We start from the raw sequence: 20,353 nt of genomic DNA on the forward strand, positions 1-20,353 counted from the left end.
CAGCAGTGAGGCAAATGAGAAAAACATTCACAACAGTCAGTAGCTTAGTAACAATGAACCGAGACCATTAATATTAAAGGCAGTTATGTTGCTCTTAATCCTCCACTTGGAGGTCTTAGTCGCTATTTGGTTTGGATTAATACGTCTGATGGAGTTGTGATTTAGATCTGATTTATTTCAACTAATATGTGACCAAAGCTAATATTTGCCACATTTTTTATTTTTATCATACAGTAGTGACCACAATTTCATGGCAAGCTCTCTTGTGTTCTTTTTGGTGACTTCACACTGACTGAATTATGCTCCCAATTCCCCTGATTCCCAGTTTTGCTCCACCTGATGATCCATTAAGGTGTGTCCTTTGGCTCAGTTTTGAATTGTTAAAGCCATCCAGCTCATTTGTACTGCATCTAAAAGAGTACTGTAGATGGTATTAGACTGAATTAGTACTTTTGCTTCAGATTACTTTGGAATAAATCAGACAAGTTTACAAACCGTCTTCATTGGTTTTCCATTAAGCAGTATAGCGAAGATAAGTCTAGTATTATTCTATATTTTTCTTATTGTCAACAAATCCCATGAAAACACCAAAACAAACATGAACTGACTTTTGAGAATCGTCTAATATAGCTTATTCCTCTGTGCCATAGACCACCATTGTTGTCAAAAATTATTATTATTATTATTAAAAACACAATATGAAGGCATGCTGTTGCACTGGGTTACATTTTTCTGCATTATGCCGAATGTAGGCAATGTAGTTTATTTTGAGGCGATCCCACAAACACCGTCCTGGGCACGTAAATACTCACTAGTACACCAAATGTGTAATAATCAGCACTCTAAAATAGACCCAAACAAATGCACCATTTACTCATGTTTGTGTAACATTTGCTAAACGCTACAGTGCCCTGCTGTTTTTGGAAATTATGTAGCCTTTAAAATAATTAAACCAAAAGATTTCAATTGGTTTTCGGATAAGAGATAAAGACGTGGTTGGAAAGATGGCGTTTCTTGGCAAAAAGAAAAATATAGAATGACCTCCAATCATTTTAGAAACAACTAATTTGAGCTCAGACAACTTCCAACTGTTTTGTTAGTCGGTCAGATGTTTGTGCATTTTGAACAATTAGCAGTGGAATTCTGAGAAGTGCCTTTTCCATGGGGATCGGTCATGATTGCGACTTGAGGTTGAGTGGATTGACTACAGCACTAATTACTGGTGGCTGCAGGCCCCAGTGATGGAAAAAGGAACAGACTGAGGTTAAGGGAAACCTTTGTCACTTGATAATACAGTATCTTAATCTCACTAAAGGACTTTTCATATTTAACTGACTTCTTTTAGTTGGTATTTATTGCATTCCTCAGTAATTCTGAATTTATATCCCATTCAGGAGTATAGTTGTAGTACATACATTTAAATATGCATTTGACTGAGGTGGTTACCCTTCATACTCAATCTGGCTTTCCACTAATTGCCACTGGGCAGGTAAACATTATGTTGCTGTTACGTAATCCAGACAGTTTTTCATTACAAAAGGCGGCTAGTATCAGACCATGAAAATCTTTTATTAAAAAAACACTTGGGGAAATTATATTTGAGCACTTTAATACCCTATAATACAGTATTTTGTTCTGATTGTATCTTGTAAAATGATTGTGTTTTGGAATCTAGTGTACTATAAGGCCAATAATCATAGAGCTAATGTTGTATTTCAAATACCTCTCATGGAAGTATAAAATGTGTTTTAATGTCTTTTATTTATCTCGTGCCGAAATGTACTCAGTGGTGTCGACATTGGTCTTCATTCTTTAGATAGAGTATGTGGGCAGTGTTTGCTAAGACACATCTCACCTTCTCATCACTCTATAGTGATGAAGGCACGTTGTAGATATCAATGTAAACTTGGAATAAAATAGGAAGATGTTTTCTGGTCTCTAATGTTCATCAGTGAATTGTGAATAAGACAATAAATGTATAATTTTACTGTACTCTGATATTCTTGCAACTTTCATAATTCTGAAGTAGACAAATGATGCATTTTCTTATATATAAGCATTTTGTTTTATTTCAAATATAATATATGATACAAATTTCATTTTAGAAAACAAAAGTGTGCAAAAAGCTTGCAGTGAAAAATAAATTATCTTTGTCCATGGAAGGCAGAGTTCACTTTTGAGCTTTCTTGGCTCCCCCTTTAGCCCCTCCTTTGCCTCCTTTTTCTCCTTTTTCCCCTCTATCTCCCTTCTCTCCAGATTTCTTCCCTTTCCCTTCACCGCCTTCTTTCTTGGTTGCTCCCTTTTCACCTTTTTCGCCCTTCTTCTTTGTTGATGTATCCTTTTCATCTCCTTTCCCTTCTTTGGCACCCTTGCCCTCTTTCTTTCCCTCCTTGGTCTTCTTCTCTCCTTTATCGGCATCCACTTTCCCAGAGACTGTTGTCACCTCCTCATTTTCTTCTGCTTTTGCAGCTGCCGGAAAACAAGAAACAAAAGGTTAAAGGCTTTCATGGCAGCGTCAGGTATCATCAGGGTCTTGTCTGTATCACTAATTGGAAAGGAGAATTTAATCCAACTGAATGCCTAAGTAGGTTGCATGTAATGAAGGCACATCCATTTCTATCTGTTCTAATAAGCATGGTCTATTTATTCTTCTGATGGGATTGTTTCAAGTGCGTCCTATGTGAGAAACGGAGAGCTAAATTTTACAGTCAACTTTGTGTGTGTTGACAGAGACAAGGCTAGCTGTTTCCCCCTGTTACCAGTCTTTATGCTAAGCTAAGCTAACTGGCTGCTGGCTGTAGCTACATGTTTAACAGACAAATATGAGAGTGGTATCAATCTTCTCATCAAACTCTTGGAAAGAAAGCAATTAAGCATATTTCCCAAAATATCAAAACTATTGCTTAAACTTCTCCTTCACTGACACTATATTTTCTCTGGAGCAAATATCCCCCAAACCTGTTTGATAAATCCTGAATTATACATGCAAAGATAATCTTTAATGAGCAGGTTGCTGGCCTGTGGAGATTTTGCACCAGTAAATGTTCAAAAGCTGTTCACCTTTAGATGCTAAGTGGACCCTGCAGCCTCTTCCTTTTATACATCTAATTATGCCACATTTATTTATTTTTTTGGTTGTCTAAGTTAGAGTTTAAGGGTAGTATTTGAAAAGAAAATCAAAAGTTTCTAACAACACAACACATTAATTGAAAACACATTTTTAATTAATTTCTTGGAACATTAGAGCCCACAGCGCTTTCTTTCTGGAATCAGATTTTACTGATAGCTTTTCCACATGAAAGTTGCACCCCTAAAATAAAGCTGATCAGACGAGAGTTAACAAATTAAACCTGACTGTGCTATAGACCAACAAGAAACATTGGTGTGATTTTACACTTCAGCAACTATTGTTTAAAAGCTGTGAAGATTGCTCACAGGAAAGACTCTGGTTGGGTCCAAACACAGCTTCATTGCTCTCTTTTTTTTTTTTTGCATGTTTTCCCAGTAGCAAAGCAAACATTTTACCGGTGCACTACAGATGCTGCAAGGACACTGGATACTCAATCGAAGGGCCAGGAAACCAAATGACAAACACACGCCAAATGTCAAAAGTTGCCGGAGGGGGTCAGAGTAAACCTGAAAGTATTTTGGTCCCGTGTTTTACTGTGTTGGGTGAATCCAGCTGACTTAAAATAATCAACCAACCATCAGAATGTTTTTGAATAGATTTCTTTGTGTTCTGCAACTGTCTTCCGCTCTTGTCCTCATGCATTTGTCCTCCACTCATAAGCTCTTTTGCCTAATTTTCTTCTTGTTTCTTTATAACAGTCTGATTTTTTCTGAAGTTTTCAAAACTTCAAGAGATGATGTATCAGTGCAATGGGTTAAAGTCTGGGTTGGTGGCGGATAAATGAAGAGCTGTAATTAAATGCCAGATTTTGAAACCCAGATGTGTCTCAGGCTCAGACATTGTTCCAATTTTGGTCAAACTCGGGAGTGCTGGAGCCTTTTTTGCCCTTGTTTCCTGTTGTTTACATACTGTGTATGGTAGTGGAATAATTAAAGGTTAACATTGCCTTCTACAAAAGGCCTTGACCCTCACACCACTTCTAAATGTCAAAAGGTCAGTTCAAATAAAGCTGGTAGAATTTTTGATAAAACTTGAGGGCACAGTGCATTTTGGCATTGTGACATTTGAAAAAATAATCACAGTTCAGTCTGATTGGGGCAATATAATCGAAATTGTAAACGCAATCCCAGAAATTATGTTCCTGGTAGCAACAAACTGTCTCTCTGATATCACAAATAATGTCTTTTTTATTCAAGTAAGTTTGCAAGTTTGCACAACAGAGCGCGACTTGTAACCAAATTTTTCGCAAGTCCATCACTCATCAGTCGGCGTGCTGTGAACCTCAAATGACCTTTTCCCTGTAGCCCATTCAGAGCTATAGGGGACAGATGTGTGAGAAATGTGTTTGAGTTGTTAAAAACACAACTTCAGAACTTTTTCATTTGCAGCTACTTGAATATTAAGCACTTTGTACTGTAGAAGCAGCAGGTCTAGTGAGAGCTGATGGCAGATAAGTGAAGCAGGGATTGATTCACAGCCCTGTCTTTTCAGTCACTGTATTTTTTTTAAATGTTTGTGTGAATGCTTGTGAGGGAAATGGAGAGAGTGCGATGATAGCTAGAGACAAACCATTCGTTTCTTCCTTCTCTTTCTCTGTGAACCTGGAAAGGCTCACTGCTTTCTTTTCTCAGATGTTGTCCCAGATGCCTTTAACTGTTGAGTAAGTACGTGTAAATGGAGGCACAGAGAAATTCTTAAGAGAATCTTGTAAAACTAACTTAGGTCAGTTTACAGTATAAGCCCCATTTCTTTTTCCCTGAGTGCTTTTATACAACACATTTTTCTGGAAACACATCAACAGATTAGAAGCTTCTGTTCATCCAAAAGATAAGAGTGGGCATTTCTTGAACATCATTTAGTAACAGTGAATTAACTGCTAAGTTATATTCAGTGCTATTTTTACTGACTGCTCAGGAAGAACATTTTCTAATTGTACTGTTGTTTTGCATAATCAAGTCCTCATTTCAAAAACTTTTTGATTATGAATTAAATTTTATATTTACATTTTTTACTACTTAATATTCAACAATACTACATTCTCTCTATATTCTCTGTTTGTGGTCATATTATTGCATATTTCATCTCAGTGTCCGCTAAGCATGACATTATCACTGGAGAAAAGCAGAATTGAGCATATTTGCTTGTACATTTATATTGCCCTCCTCCAGGGGCAGAAGTTAATCCAGAAGAGAACATTACAGTGTGGTTTGTTTGGAGTTCATGTTTGAGAGCAGCTAGTGAATATGTGTTCATCCTCACTCTTTATAATGGGCGTAGTCAGTGTACCTCTCCCAGCCACACAGTTGATTGGTCATATAGTCACGGAAGAGGATTTACTCCTGTGCATATCAGATCAACACTAGAGATTGAGGAGATATGGATGCTCTCACCACAGTAGGTTTACAGTGTGATCTTTTTTGTCATCATGCAAGAAAAACTTATAGACAGCCCAATGCTTTGTCTCCCATAATTAATTACACAATAAGGAACGAATGTATTTGTGCACACGAATGCATAATATATCATCGAGAGGAACAGGACGAGACAGATGTCAGTCCCTATTTGTCATATTTCCTAACCTGAAAAAGCTGCAGCTAAGCAGCTAAGACGGCTTAGAAACACACATGGCAACACACCAAATTCCTGAGAGAAAGAGGAAAAGTAAAAACGAGAACATTTAATCACAGGTGAGACCAGTGTTGTTGACATCAAGAAGATAGTGAATGATTTGCTTTATTCAAAGCTAATCTCAGGAAAGCCAACAGACAGGTAGGGAAAGAGACAGATACAGAGCACAAACAGGCATTCTGCATGCTTTAGCATTTCCACTACTTGGTAGCAAATTTTCATAATTTCCTCGAAGTTATCAAGTTATATGCTCTTGACATTTTCATGCAAATACGCATGAAGCAAAATATGTGCATCTATATTAAAAACATCTAAAGATGAGAGCCTCACAAAATACAAAAGTCCAGCTGCCCAAGAGAAATCATATTTGCAAAAGCAGTACAATCTGCATTTGGTAGCCACAGTAAAAGAAACTGCTGCACTATAACTCCACTACCAAGCAAGGTTTGGAAAATTCAACTTGTACTCTGTTCTCGCTACACAAGTGATGTGGTAAGCAGTTGAATGAGAGGTGCCTCTTTTTACGCTTGAATCTCTCTTAAATTCCATTTGCAGCAATAGCAATTTAAAGAAGACCAGATGGACTGACTTCAGGATAGATGAGCATTAGATGCATGAGGAGGCCTTTTTGAGTGGCCACCGATGTATACACTATGTTTTTTAAAATCACTTAGCCAAGAGGAGTGTCTGAAAGAAGATAAGAGCAGAAGAAAAGGAGGGGATGAAAATCATCCCATCTCTGACAAAGTGAGGGAGCTTTGGTGCTCCTCGCTGACCCTAACTCCTGAGAGCTGGCTGTTGTCAGCACTTTGAGTTTGGACCTGCTCAGAGACTGTCTGAACTGCAGACGCATCTGGAGTAGCTGGAAAAAAACAAGGAGGAAGAAAAAAGAAGAGAAGAGGAAATTTAGTACAACAGAGCATAAAACAGAGCAGAAGGATTGAAACAAGTGCAGCAAGTTTTGTGAGGTGAAAAAAAGAGACAGTAAAGATTTTTCATTAAGAAATGAAAGCTGCCCCAGAAAAGATGTTATGTAAAAAGACAGCTGTCCTCTTAGCCTTCATTTTAAAATGGGACTACAACAGCAAGAGTCTTGTACGACCCTGTAGATTTGAAAAAGATGTAACTCTGGTATTTAATACACTACCTTGCCAATAGAAAGAGACCCAAATCCAATCCACAGAGAGCTGGACTCACCACACTTATTTCTCCTGCTTTTCAGATCTCTAGAGTGGGCTTTTGCAGAAAACAATCGCAGATTGGCCTAAGGGAGCATGACGTACTCTGTGCAGTTTATAGATGTCATAGGACTTCAATGTATGAAGGTTCAAACTATTTTCATATATATATATATATATTTCATATATCTCCCATTTTCTCATATGGAGTATTAAGAGAAACGCTGGCACAAAATAAAATAAGCAGAGCCATTCCGAGAAAGCGCCACAGACTAAGAGCTTGTGTATCTCAGCTTGTTCATTTTTAATTGCCAATTTAATATCATCACATTAATATTGTAAAGATATTAGAGAGAGGTACTTACATCCTGGGATCTCGGTGAGCTCATTCAGAGGTGGCACTGTCTCTAATGTGTTGGCGTATTTCTTGGCGGCCTGTCTTTGCGCATGCCGTGCCTCTATTTCCTTTTTGGTTCTCGGGATTCGACATTTGAATATACAACACAGAGTGATAACTGAGGGAGAGGGGAACAGGGACATAATGAGTTTATTTTAATTCAACACATTTTAATAAATTGCAACAGTTTATACATGATTAGGATGGGTTTAAGTGTTTCAAAATGTTTTAAAATGACAGTTACCCAAATTACAATATATATATATATATATATATATATATATGTACTTAAGTTACCTCTGGTGGTATCTAGCCCTCAGCTAGTTTTGGTTTTATTTGCCCAATTTTTGACATGCCTGTCTCAGAGATTTCTGCCTGTTTGTGGTGCTCACAGCAGCAGAAGAAATGACATTTACAAAATTCAGCAGCAACCCTTCCTAACAGAAACGCTAACATGGCTGTAGACTCTTAGTCTTGTTAAAATGCTGTTTTTGTCCTTTGAGCTCCAAATACTCAATTCTCTTCACCTTTATTGTGTTGGGGTTGAACCAGAAAACTGCATATGTCCCAAACTATCTGCATGGCTAGATATTACAAGAGGGAAGTGACAAAATATTTGTTTTCCTAATTTGGGTGAACTGACCCTTTAAACAAAGAATAGGACTACACAATTTGTTGGTTAAAATGAAACAACTAGTCTAAACCAACATTAAAGCCATCAGGGTGAAAAGCAGTGAAAAGTGAGAGTTTCTCTTTCTTCATTCTACAGTTGCTGCTATTCCTTGGGTGACTGGAAACACAGCAGTGATCCCTCTCTTTCCTGACATAATCATATCATAATCATAATCTGTGTCATTACCACTAATCACAATGTGTTTGATAATCACACTGTGGACGCATAATTGCTATGCACAGACATCTTTGGCTTGCAGTTCTTTCTCAAGATAGCTGTCTATTTGAAGAATGGTTTGTGAAGGTGACAACAAGGCGATTTCAAGCGATATACTGACCAACTGCTAAAGCAAACACAGCAAAGATGCCGATAACCTGCCATAAGCGCAGCCCCCAGAAAACAACGGTCTCTGATGTGACAGGGTCCGGCTTCTTTGGGGGATCTGTGGGTAAAAGCTGTGGGTAAAAAAGAGACAACATTGATGTTGAGTTGAGGGTTTTACAACGGAGAGCAAAGCTCAAGGAATAAACACGATCTTAGAGTAGCTCAATAATGCTCAGTTCTCTGCGTGATACTTTGATCTTGAGGTAATGTAAACTACATTACCACAAGATCAAAGTAATTAATGTAAAAATTTTCAGCCCCTTCTCTATCTTTCTGACTTCAAGTGAAAATGAATCAATGATGAACTCTAATTTACATATTAGACACAAAATGTTGATATAAAAGAGGAGTCAGAAGCCCACTAAAGGGCACAGATTCCCCAATCACCAGTTATCATGTTATCATAAGTGTCACATGCCCAAAATGCTCAATGGTAATTTCAGTCTGCTTTCAGCGGGATCCATCCACAACCTCACCTTTCCCTCTGAACTCCGTCAGTCTGTGATGTCATACCTTATTGGTGTGATTGATGTTTTCATTTATCATTTATCTAATTTAGATTATTTAGATTTGTGACATCTAACTGAACTGACATACCGTTCCTGACAGAAATAGATGAAGAGAAAACCACAGAGCTGATTTGAAGGAAAAGGGTTATTTCAAGGCATTGTAAAAATGTTAAAAAACAAAAACAAAAGGCCCTAGTGGAAAGGTCTTACTCAACACCAACAAGTGGTGAGGTCTACAAACGTGACCGGCATGACACCATGCAACCAGAGTGGGCTGGTTTCCAGATTTTTCCTGCATTTTCTCTGAACTTCGGCAGTGGTCTTAGGTGCCTGAATTCTCTGCTGCACAAAGTTCAGTCAATAGCGTTCCAAAACAAACACTTTTCGCATTTCAAATTATCTCTCCAGAGCTGGGGATTGGGGAACAATAAGAATAAAAAGTGTGCGTGTCTCTGTGTTAAATCAATGCCTTGGATCACTACCGGAGCCGGCAGAGCATCAGCTCTCTGATAAAATCATCATGAGGATTTCTCCCTGACTACTGTATATCGATCACTTGATTGGATGATACAAGGTTGTCTTGGAAACTCTATACTTTAGTCCATCAACCAACAAGCAGATGGATCAGAAAGTGGACACTTACATTTCCTGCCTTTACTGATAACTCATGGTGAAATAGAAAAAATGTTCTAAGAATAAGCTGAAGGCTCTGCAGAGGATGAAAAGTTTGCTTTAGTAGAAATGTACTAAAAAGTAGAAATGTACTAAAATAAAAACATATAATCACAATGACCATGGATGTACCCTTAAGTTTTTGCAGAGAATATGTCTTTGAGTTCATGTGAAAGTAACCAAATAAAGCATAAGAGCTTTTCCAACATCTCTATGTTTTTTTTTCGTTTGTGCCATGTGAGGCTCTCAGCACCAGGGCCAAGGAACCTGTTTTTGCTGTTTGTCAGACCTAATAGGCTTCAGCGAGCCAACATGTCAAATGTGACAGAACAAGCTGTCTTCAGGGCCTCTATACTGTTTGTCTGCTGAGGAGGACACAAGAGGGGCTGTGAACTTGCACAAAGAAGCTGCAAAGAAAACAGTTTGAATGAGTTTACGCTCCCGTTTGTGCGACTCCCACAGAAGGATTAGTCTTGATGGAGATATTTAGCACTGCTCTTAAATAATAACAATTTTTGCCTCAAGAGTGATTATGTAATGCTAAGTCCTTTCCCCTGGAGGGGCATTTCATGTGGCAGGATTAGTGGTTATAAGCCTCAAGTTTTCTTTTGGTGGAACAAACAACACAAGCTCAGAAGCATCCTGACCTTAACTTACCTCATGTTTATCATTATATACCCAAAGTTATTGCATACTTTTGTTGGTGGGATGGTTGGTTGGTTGGTTAGTTGGTTCATTACATATTCAATGGCATGTTTGGATGTTCTTCTTCAAGTAAGTGTTTTGTTTTTCCAAGAAGATCCTTTAGGGACTAATCAAGGAAGATTAGTAGGCTATCACTGAACGGAGGATTAGCATCTAAATATAGAAAAATCAGCACTGGGATAAAAGTTTATTTATTCGTGTAATAGCAAAATACTAATTGCTAAGTAATGCCTTAAGCAAAGATATCCTGTGTAAAGGATATATACAAATGTGTGCCATGCCTACAGCATTTGGATTCTATTTCCTGATGTTTGCAACCATGTGTATTTTTTATTGTTACTGTATTGTGTATTTTACCTGAGAAAAAGTGAATTAACCACATGCGCCACATGCACATGACAGTAAAACTGATGATTTATTGTCTGACACCCACAGAGGCTGATACTATTGATCTGGCCTTTAACAGTATAAACATTATATTTATAGGAGCGAGGCTGTTTCTAGAAGTTCCTTGTGTCCTTTGTTTCTAGCATGTCTATAATATACAACCACAACTGATGATCCACTTTGATATAAAGGGACGTTTTGTCAGTGATATTAATATGGCATTTTGTTCATTCAGTCATGTTTCTACACAGAGTACTGCCTTGAAATTAAGTACATTTCCTTTTTTTCAGATGCAGAATTATTTGATTACCTTATGCTTTAGAAAACAGCTGCTTTTTTGTAGTCAGATCGTCGTAGTAGTTATATTGTCTGCAATGTAACCCACTTCTCTTCAGCCCAAAAGCACAAAAACAACTGGTCGTACCAGGACTCGTCATACTATTAAACACGAGGCTTGGCTGTTCATGTAAGACCATGTAATGTATCAGGTTTCAACATATGTTCACTCACTCCTCATCAAGTAAGGCAAGCAACAACTCTGGCGACCAAACAATAACTATGAATTACATAAAGCTACCTTTTACTAAACGCCAGAACCCCTCACCCGTCTGAGAGAAACCCTCAGGATATTCCTGAGTGGAACCTGTGGAGGACATGGTGATGTATCTCTTACCTCAGGATCCGGGATCTGGGAGAACACGGAGGACAAGCACTGAGACAGCAGCACTGCTCCCCAGCCCCGCGGTAGGAGCTGAGGTGGACATACAGGCTGATCCCCAACCATTCTCTCCCCCTCTCTCTCCCTGCAGCCACCCTGCCCCCTCTCTCCCTCTCCCTCTGCCTCTTCCTCTCTTCTTCTTTCTCTCTGTCTGCCTGCCTGCCTGCACTGGCGCCGTTTACAGGACAGGACCACAATGGCCCGGGGTGATTAATGGTTACTATGGTGCTGACGGCTTCCTCCCATCCACAGCTGTCTGCTGCTCTGCTTCTCTATCTCTTTCCTTTCTCCCACAACACTGTAGGAACTCAAAGACACACCGGCGGTCACCACTGCAGGCAGCTCAAAACAGCTCCACTACAATGGAGGGAGCCAACCCTGCTGTTAGGGTACATAAATTAATTAATAGACCTGGTGTGGTTTACAGCCAGCTCGTCCTGCTGGGGACAGGAAGTTAACACAGTGTGGGGGGATGGGCAGTACAGTTAACCATGAGGTTGGCCTGCGCAGGACAGGGAAGCACACGGCTGTGAGCGTCATCATGTTTATTGCCTCAGAATCTGGAGTGTAAAAGTCCTCACAGCCTCGTCCCTTCAGTGTGGCAAAATGTGACAAGCCAAGGAGCTGTTGAATCCAACATTTTCAATATGCACCCGCCTCAGGAAAGAGCAAAAACATTGGAGTCACATTGCTTTGGTTGCAGTCATTTGTGTTCAACTCAGAAGTGAAGTTAATGCTATTTCAATGGTTTTTGTTTGTTTGTGTGTATGGTATGTGGCTGCTCTTAATATATAAGATCTCTTTCTATGATGTTTCCAGTGATGGGAAAATAATTATTTTTGCACAAGAAGCCATAACACAGTGGAAGAAGTACTCAATTAAAAGTTTTATTTAATTAAAAGTGTTTTATTCATAACTCATATGTAAAAATAAGGAAACAACATTCAAATGTCCTTAAATATGACAACTACAAAAACATATAGATCAGTCAGGTGAATTGCAAATCTGTATTTTAATGTTACAGGTGGTCCAGGTTATGCAGCCAGGTCTAACTAATTCGTACAGTACTGATGGTGGTCTGAACAATAGCAATGCATTATTTTCTATTAGCTTATTTCATGTTTTGCTTATGAAATCCTAATCTGTAAACCACCCAGTACAGCAGCCGTCAGATACAAAAATACAAGAGAAAGAATGACAATATTATTTCCCTACAAAATAGAAATACTACATGAAACCATTTTCATGAAACACTTTTTTGGCCACTTGGGAGTAGAAACAAGCTGTAATCATAATATTTACATATAATCAACTTATTCAGTTGATACGTCCAATGTGTTTGCAAACAGTTGCTTAAATACACATCCGGCATATATGGAGCAACATTCAGATCAGAATCAGAATTACTTTATTGATCCCCGGGGGGAAATTGTACAGTACTGGTGCTCCCATTCAAGAGTAGAAAGTAGCAAAAATTTAGAACTAAAAGTATGTACAAAATATAAAAATAAGAAATAGAAAATAAAAAATATACACATTTACAATATTTAAGTGAAAAATAAAAGTACAAAATATGTACAATAATAATGTATATGTATGTATATATATGTATTGCACTGGTGAATTATTGTACAGGTTATTGTAATTTTAAGTCAGTAACAGTCAGTAGTGAACAGTTCAAGTATAAATATAAATATAGAATAATAATGAGGTAGTAGTTGTTGAGAGGAATTTGTCCAGAATCTGTCTGTTCTATTTCTTCTGAGTGTCTGACACTCAGAGGGAGGAGTTGAACAGTTTGATGGCCACAGGCAGGAATGATTTCCTGTGGCGCTCCGTTGTGCATTTGGGAGGAATGAGTCTCCCAGTGAAGGTGTTCTTGTGTCTGACCAGTACGTCATGGAGAGGATGTGAGACATTGTCCAAGATGCCCCGCACACCACCGTCAGAGAGTCCAGCTCCACCCCCACAACGTCACTGGCCTTGCGGATCAGTTTATTGAGTCTGTTGGAGTCCGCCACCCTCAGCCTGCTGCCCCTGCATGCAACAGCATAGAGGATAACACTGGCCACCACAGACTCATAGAACATCCTCAGCATAGTCCAGCAGATGTTGAAGGACCTCAGCCGCCTCAGAAAATAGAGACGGCTCTGGCCCTTCCTGTGGAGGGCATTAGTGTTCTTAACCCAGTCCAGTTTATTGTCAATGTGAACTCCCAGGTACTTGTAATCCTCTACAATGTCCACACTGACCCCCTGGATGGAAACAGTTGTTGTCACGTTGAGCTGCAGATGGTTCTGCTCACACCATGTGACAAAGTTGTCCACAGCAGCCCTGTACTCCTCCTCATCACCCTAACTGATACATCCAACTATTGCTGAGTCATCTGAAAACTTCATGGTGTAGATGGTGAAGAAGAAGGGAGAGAGGACAGTCCCCTGCGGCGCCCCGGTGTTACTGACCACTCTGTTTGACACACAGTGTTGTAAGCGCACATACTGTGATGATCACAGATTTGACCCTTTATACATTACACATTTAATTTGATCCATTTGTTGATGGAATAGTTTGACATTTAGGAAAATACGCCTATTCATCTCTGGCAGAGAGTTCAATGAGAAGATTGACACCACTCTTGTATCTTTCCATTAAATATAAGGCAACAGCCAGCCGCTGTTAGCTTAGCTTAGCACAAAGACTGGAAACAGGCAAATTATTACATGCAGATTAATCAAATGAGATATAATAGATTATATAGATTTTGTTAACTTTGGACAGAGCCCTAAGCCCGTTTCCAGTTTTGATGCTTAGCTAAGCTAACCATCTCCTGGCTGTAGCCTATAAAACGGACAAACATGAGTGTGGTATCTATCTTCACATCTATCTCTCAGCAAGAAGGCAAATAAGCCTATTTCCCAAAATGTCAAACTATTCCTTTAATATAAAAATGTTGATTAAAGTAGTTTTAACTATTGTACTTGGATATACTTTGTTACTTTCCACCATTATATGTTTACAGTATCTGAGTTTTACTGTGCTGTATTTTAATTTGTACAGAACTTATTGCCAGCATGTCTTTTAGGGTCAGTTATCCAATCTCAGGTCATTTGGTGCTATTGTGAGGGTAATATCGATTTTCAAACCTACTTAACAGCAGCACTTTATATTTACTTTACAGATGACATAAAGATTTCTGTTAAATGACTGAAGAATCCTGAGAGAGACTGTTCACATGGATTCAAGCATCATTCTCAGGTCTCACAGAAGGTCTAAAATGCCCTTTAATAAGAAATGCCATTAGCTGAAGTGGATTATATGTCATTATAGTTCAATTTGCTCAACATGCTGAAGGCACAGCGCACTGGTGGAGTGGACAACCTCGGAGTCTTTATTTGTTGTCCTCTGTGACTTTAACAAAGGAAATCTCTGCTCCCCAAATGCAGACAATTAATTTAATGCCCAACCAGAGAGGAGAAGATTCTGGTCACACAACAATCAACAGTACCTATCACGCCGTCACTGGGACACTGACCACGTCATGGTCCCCCTGATTCCTGCATACAGGCAGAAATGAAAGCTCGGTAAACCTATTGTGAGGACATCAAAGCAGTGGAACAGTGAAGCTATGGAGGATGTACTTGGACTGTACTGACTAGTATGTTTTCAGGACTGCTACAACAGCAACATTTACAACAGCTACAACAGTTTGGATGAGTTCACAGAGGCTGTGATGTCGTCCATCAGCTTCTGTGAGGATTACTGTATACCATCAAGCACCAGGGTGAGTTATAACAACAACAAACCCTGGTTCACAACAAAACTCATACAGCTAAGGTTGGAAAAGAAAGAAGCATTTAGGAGTGGGGACAGGGACAGGTTTATAGAGTCTAGTACAGGTTTAGCAAGGCTGTGAGAAAAGCTAAACGACTGTACTCTGAGAAACTTCAACACCAGTTCTCAGCCAACGACTCTGCTCCTGTCTGGTGGGGGCTCAGACAGATCACCAACTACAAACCTAAAGCCCCCTACTCCATTAACAACTTTCGTCTTGCCAACAAACTGGATGAGTTCTACTGTCGCTTTGAAAGACAATAGGACAGTCCTGACACCATCCACCAGCTCCAGCCCACCTGCGCCACCTCACCCATCTCAGCAGGGGCCTCTGCCTCTCCACATCTGCCCACCTCAGAGACCCCCTCCTCCCCTACCCCAGTGACAACTCTCTCCATCCAGAAGGGGGGCATTAACAGGCTTTTCAAGAGGCAGAATCACTGCAAAGCAGCCGGACCGGACTCTGTCTCTCCATCCACCCCGAAGCACTGTGCTGTCTCTGGTGTTCACAGGCATCTTCAACACCTCACTGGAGACATGCCATGTGCCAGTCTGTTTTAAATCCTCCACTATCATCCCCTTCCTCCAAAAACCAAGGACCACAGGACTTAACAGCTACAGACCCGTCGTCCTGACCTCTGTGGTAATGAAGTAATTTGAGCGCCTTGTGTTGTCACACCTCAAATCCATTACTGACCCTCTCCTGGACCCCCTGCTACAGACCCTACAGAGACGAGGAAGTAAACATGGCCCTCCACTTCATCCTCCAGAACCTGCACTCCTTGGTTTCCTTTCCTCTCTACTCTTCTCCCTGTATACCAACAACTGCACCTCCAGTCATCATAGGGCCCTCATAGGGCTCATCTCTAGTGGAGATGAGTATGCCTACAGGTGGGAGATGAACCATCTGGTGACCTGGTGTAGTCTGAACAACTGGGAGCTCAACTCTTTAAGACTGTGGAGATGGTTGTGAATTTCAGAACCCAGCCCCACATCACTGAGTCCATCCTCACCTCATCCATCACCATCTGGTAGCTGCTGCCACAGCCAAGGACAAGGGCAGACTGCAGCGTATCATTCGCTCCACAGGGAGGGTGATTAGCTGAAATCTGACATCCCTCCAGGACCTGTACACCTCAAGGTGCCTGAGGCATACAGGAAAGATTGTGACCAACCCCTCCCACCCTGGACACAAACAGTTTCAGTCACTCACCTCAGGCTTCTTCCCATCCGCAGCTGGCCTCATCAACAAGGCCAACTTCTACCAAAGCAAATTCCTTGTATGTGTAAACCTACTTGGCAATAAACCTGATTCTGATTCAGATTCTTTTCTTGGTCCCGGGTAACTTTTTAATTAACAGTGACAAACTATTTGTTGTTCTTCTTTTTGTAACAAAGTCTCAACCATTGGTGGTTCTCTGTGTTTTATGTAAGTAGTAGTACATTGCATCTATGACAGTGTTTATTCTTGTTTCACGAATGTTTATTTGCACACACCAAGAAAAATAGTAGTAAGCTGCTATTACCAGAAACTCTGTGGCTGTATGGAATTTTTTATCACAAGAAACGCTTTATCCATAAATATTTAAAATGATAGTAAATGATTGGTAGTAGAAATGAAAGTGATAGATGCACGCATACTTCTATTAAATAGATAGAATAGATAGATGCATGCACACTCTGAGTAAATAAACTAAATAGAATGATCTTTCTTGGCAGTCTTACTACCATTTTGATGTGTTGGTCAAGTATGGGTTAAGAAGGACATGTTGCATCCTCAAGCCTCAAACACTGAAGGTCAGAACACTTGTCTGATTGTAATACAGGGAGTCAAAAGGCCACTTCCAGTGGGACAAACTCTGTGAGTTTGACATTTCCATCCTATGGCCATCTGCTGAGCTAGATGTGTGATAAAAAGAAACACACTTGGAATTATCAACGCCTGGTATCAGGGGGTAGAGGACAAGGTGGTAGGGCCTCCACTTATGGCATGGAAATGTGTGAAATATTTAATAAAAATGTCCTTTTTTACCGAATTACAGACTATCTTTAGTGTTGGGAACCAGTTGCATGAATAATAAGAGGCAGAACAGCTTGTTCAGGGTGCGGTGGCTGACAGAAATAAACAAAACATATGCACATTTTAAAATTGAGTTGCACTCTGTTTTAATAATGCATCTCATTTAGGGTTGTCAGAAAAGCTTCAAAACATCTTAAAATATCCGAGCATCTTCTTTTTTCTTTACTGGGTCTGATAATATTTAATTGCATAACACCTTTACATCGTGCACTACATGACGAGCTATAGTATATGAACCTGTGCAGACACAGTGAGGACCCATTAAGTAGTAATCAGTTGATGTGATTGTTGTGTCAAAACAAAGCTTCACACATTTATATATATAATATATTAATATATATTCATAAAGCACACACAGACAGTATTTCACTGAACAGTAAGCAGCCTCCTGGGGCGTCGAGGTGGCTCAGCTGGCATGTCATCCCCTTTTGTCTCTCCCAATTATTTCTGTCTCTCTCTGCTGTGAACTATCAGATAAAGGTAAAACTACAAAAATCAGCAGCCTGTGATCAGTGGTGCTCATGCACACATCTCTAGAAAGCAGCAGATCGCACTGGCAGTGATCATGTTTGTAAGCAAAATGTCAATGCCATTGTGTCAGCTTGTGTTAACGGACTGGTTGAACAACTTTGTTCGCTTAGAGACACACTAAGGATATCTGCACCAGTGATGATGGACACACATGACACAGCCAATGATTCAAACATCCAGCTTCTTCTCATTTTAGCTATACATATATACTGTATGTCTACATGAACACACTGTGTGTCTTTCATCTTTGACAGTGGTAGTTTTTGAGATACATTAGAATGCAACAATGTCAGTAGACGAGTACTAGATATTGAAATAAAACAAAGCTCTGTTTGTTTTTATGCCAGGACTGTCTTCAGATGTGGAGTGATTCCTGAAGAAATTGATTATTTTAGAGTTTGACAGAGCACGGCGAGCAATTCAATTTAGAGTGAGAAAATTGTTCTGCCATCGTAGGGGTTGATGCGAGGACAAGCCACGAGGACAAGCCGAGATACGAGTGACGGCTGGGTTACTACAGCGGGGAGGAAACTGTGGGAGGAAAGCAGCCTGTAGTGTCAGAGCATGCAGGGCACTGACTGTGAGGAGCTACAGTTTGTCAAAAGATAGCAATTTTCTAAGCAATGCTGTCACCATTTCAGAGTCAGTTTGTTTTAGTGTCCGTTTGCTCTCAATGCATTTGCGCTAGTAGCAGAAACACAGCTGCTTTATTCTACAGTCATGTCACCACCAAGAAGATATATTCCTGTATTTTGCCATACAAACGTATTTTGTCTGTTCTGTTCTCTTTGTTTGTTTCAATAGACAATATAGTCTCTATAAGGATGTGTATTGTATCATTATTGTATTTCTCATATTTATTCACTCCATCGCTTTCAGAAGCAGGAAGATCACTTTTCTTTACTTTATTGATTTAATCACAACTAGGTCATCATGATGGTAATTAAATTGAGCTGTATTGAATAGATACTGCACAGCATTGCTGTGTGCAACAGATTAAGCTGTATATGTTTAATTGGCAATTTTGGTTTTAGACGACATTATTGCAGGACAATAACAAGTCAGACATCTAAAAAATCATCTAAAGTGGTTGATATATAGTACATGACTAACCACACTGCCATCTAGTGATGCCATATGTATTTAAACTTGCTGAAAATAAACAAAATGACTAAAAAGGAGCATACAGGATTGACATGATACCTTAGTGCACCAGACCAGTCTATTGGCGAACTGCAAGCAAAGCCAAAGTTTAAATATAAGAAAGTGCAAGAGGCACAGATCAAAATCAAGATCAGACAATCTGCTGACAGAATGTGTCTTGTCAACACATCACCATGAATTGTGGGTGACTGGTAAACACCCCCATACTTGAGTTTGGATATCAACGTCAGCAACAATTTAACTCATCCTAGACTTAAATCAACATTTCACTTGTAAAAAAAGTGCTTATCACTGTTTCCCCACTGTCTCAATATAGATAACAGCACATTACTTTATTTCTACTTACTGTAAATGAGCACATTAGGACTCTGCTGTTTATTTTCTTTCCATTACATGTAAATGAGAGGCACTGGGAGATGAATGGACTCATAGAGGCACAAACCGTTTTCTGGCCTGAGTAAAGTTCACAGATCCCTCATATACTGATGGCTAACTTTAACCTCTGCGTTCACAGCTCCACTATTTACTTTAGTTTCTGGATGCAGTCAATGGTCTGCAGGAAGCATTGGTCCAGAACGAGGGAATACCTCTGAGGAGAAGGATGGAGAAAGGAGTCATTCAAACCTGGAATGACAAATAGGTGAGGCTGTTTACGTATGCTGTGTTTACATAAGTTTGTGTTTGGTTTGGTGGGTTATTGGGCATTTTGGAATAAATCTACACCTTTCTGCGTAATACAGCTACATAAAACAATATTAAAATTGTTTGGTGAAGTGTAATTTATTTGAAAGTGATGACACTCTTTAATAACTGAAGTCAACAAGAGTAGTCATATTAATCGACAACATTGGTTTGAAACTGAAATTACACAGAAAAATGAGTATTGAACAGCAATAAGCTTCATTTAAAATCCAAAAGCTGATAATATTGGCCTTGTTCCTATCAAGTACCACATGTTCAAAATGAAAGCTTTAGATTACATGTTTGGGAAAATATTCGAAATGCTCACAAACACAGATTTAAAAAAAAAAAACATCAAACAAAAATGTATTAAGTTAAACATTTTCCCTGGAATCGGATGCAGTTAGGGACCATGACAAGTATTTGCTCCATCAACACCCTTTCTGACGCACATTGCTACATTTGATACATATTGGGCAGTGCTGCAGGGCATGTAGTCATAAGGCTTGTGGTATCTCATCTGTTCCTCCAAAGACACATCTCACTCTACTACATTAAAGGGTGCCTCACCTTCTATCCAGGAGGTATTCAATACAAGCCGTTTTTTGTTACTCTGAGCATAAAGGCTTTCTTCATCAAGTCCAAACTCTGATATTTTTGTCTTGTGGCACTTTCTCGCTCAGTC

The 20,353-nt window shown here is 39.5% G+C and overlaps 1 protein-coding gene across 1 annotated transcript; it reads right to left on the reverse strand.

The window, feature by feature from the left end:
* Positions 1 to 2,170: 2,170 nt before the first annotated feature.
* tmie (transmembrane inner ear) lies at positions 2,171 to 11,447 on the reverse strand. Its single transcript, XM_070919672.1, has 4 exons — positions 11,337 to 11,447; positions 8,344 to 8,461; positions 7,302 to 7,451; positions 2,171 to 2,469 (listed from the first exon to the last, which is right to left on the reverse strand). The coding sequence occupies exons 1-4, from the start codon at positions 11,445 to 11,447 to the stop codon at positions 2,171 to 2,173; spliced, it is 678 nt and encodes a 225-aa protein (XP_070775773.1).
* Positions 11,448 to 20,353: the final 8,906 nt, after the last annotated feature.

This window comes from Enoplosus armatus, chromosome 14, assembly GCF_043641665.1.
Source record: "Enoplosus armatus isolate fEnoArm2 chromosome 14, fEnoArm2.hap1, whole genome shotgun sequence".
NCBI classification, from domain to species: domain Eukaryota; kingdom Metazoa; phylum Chordata; class Actinopteri; order Centrarchiformes; family Enoplosidae; genus Enoplosus; species Enoplosus armatus.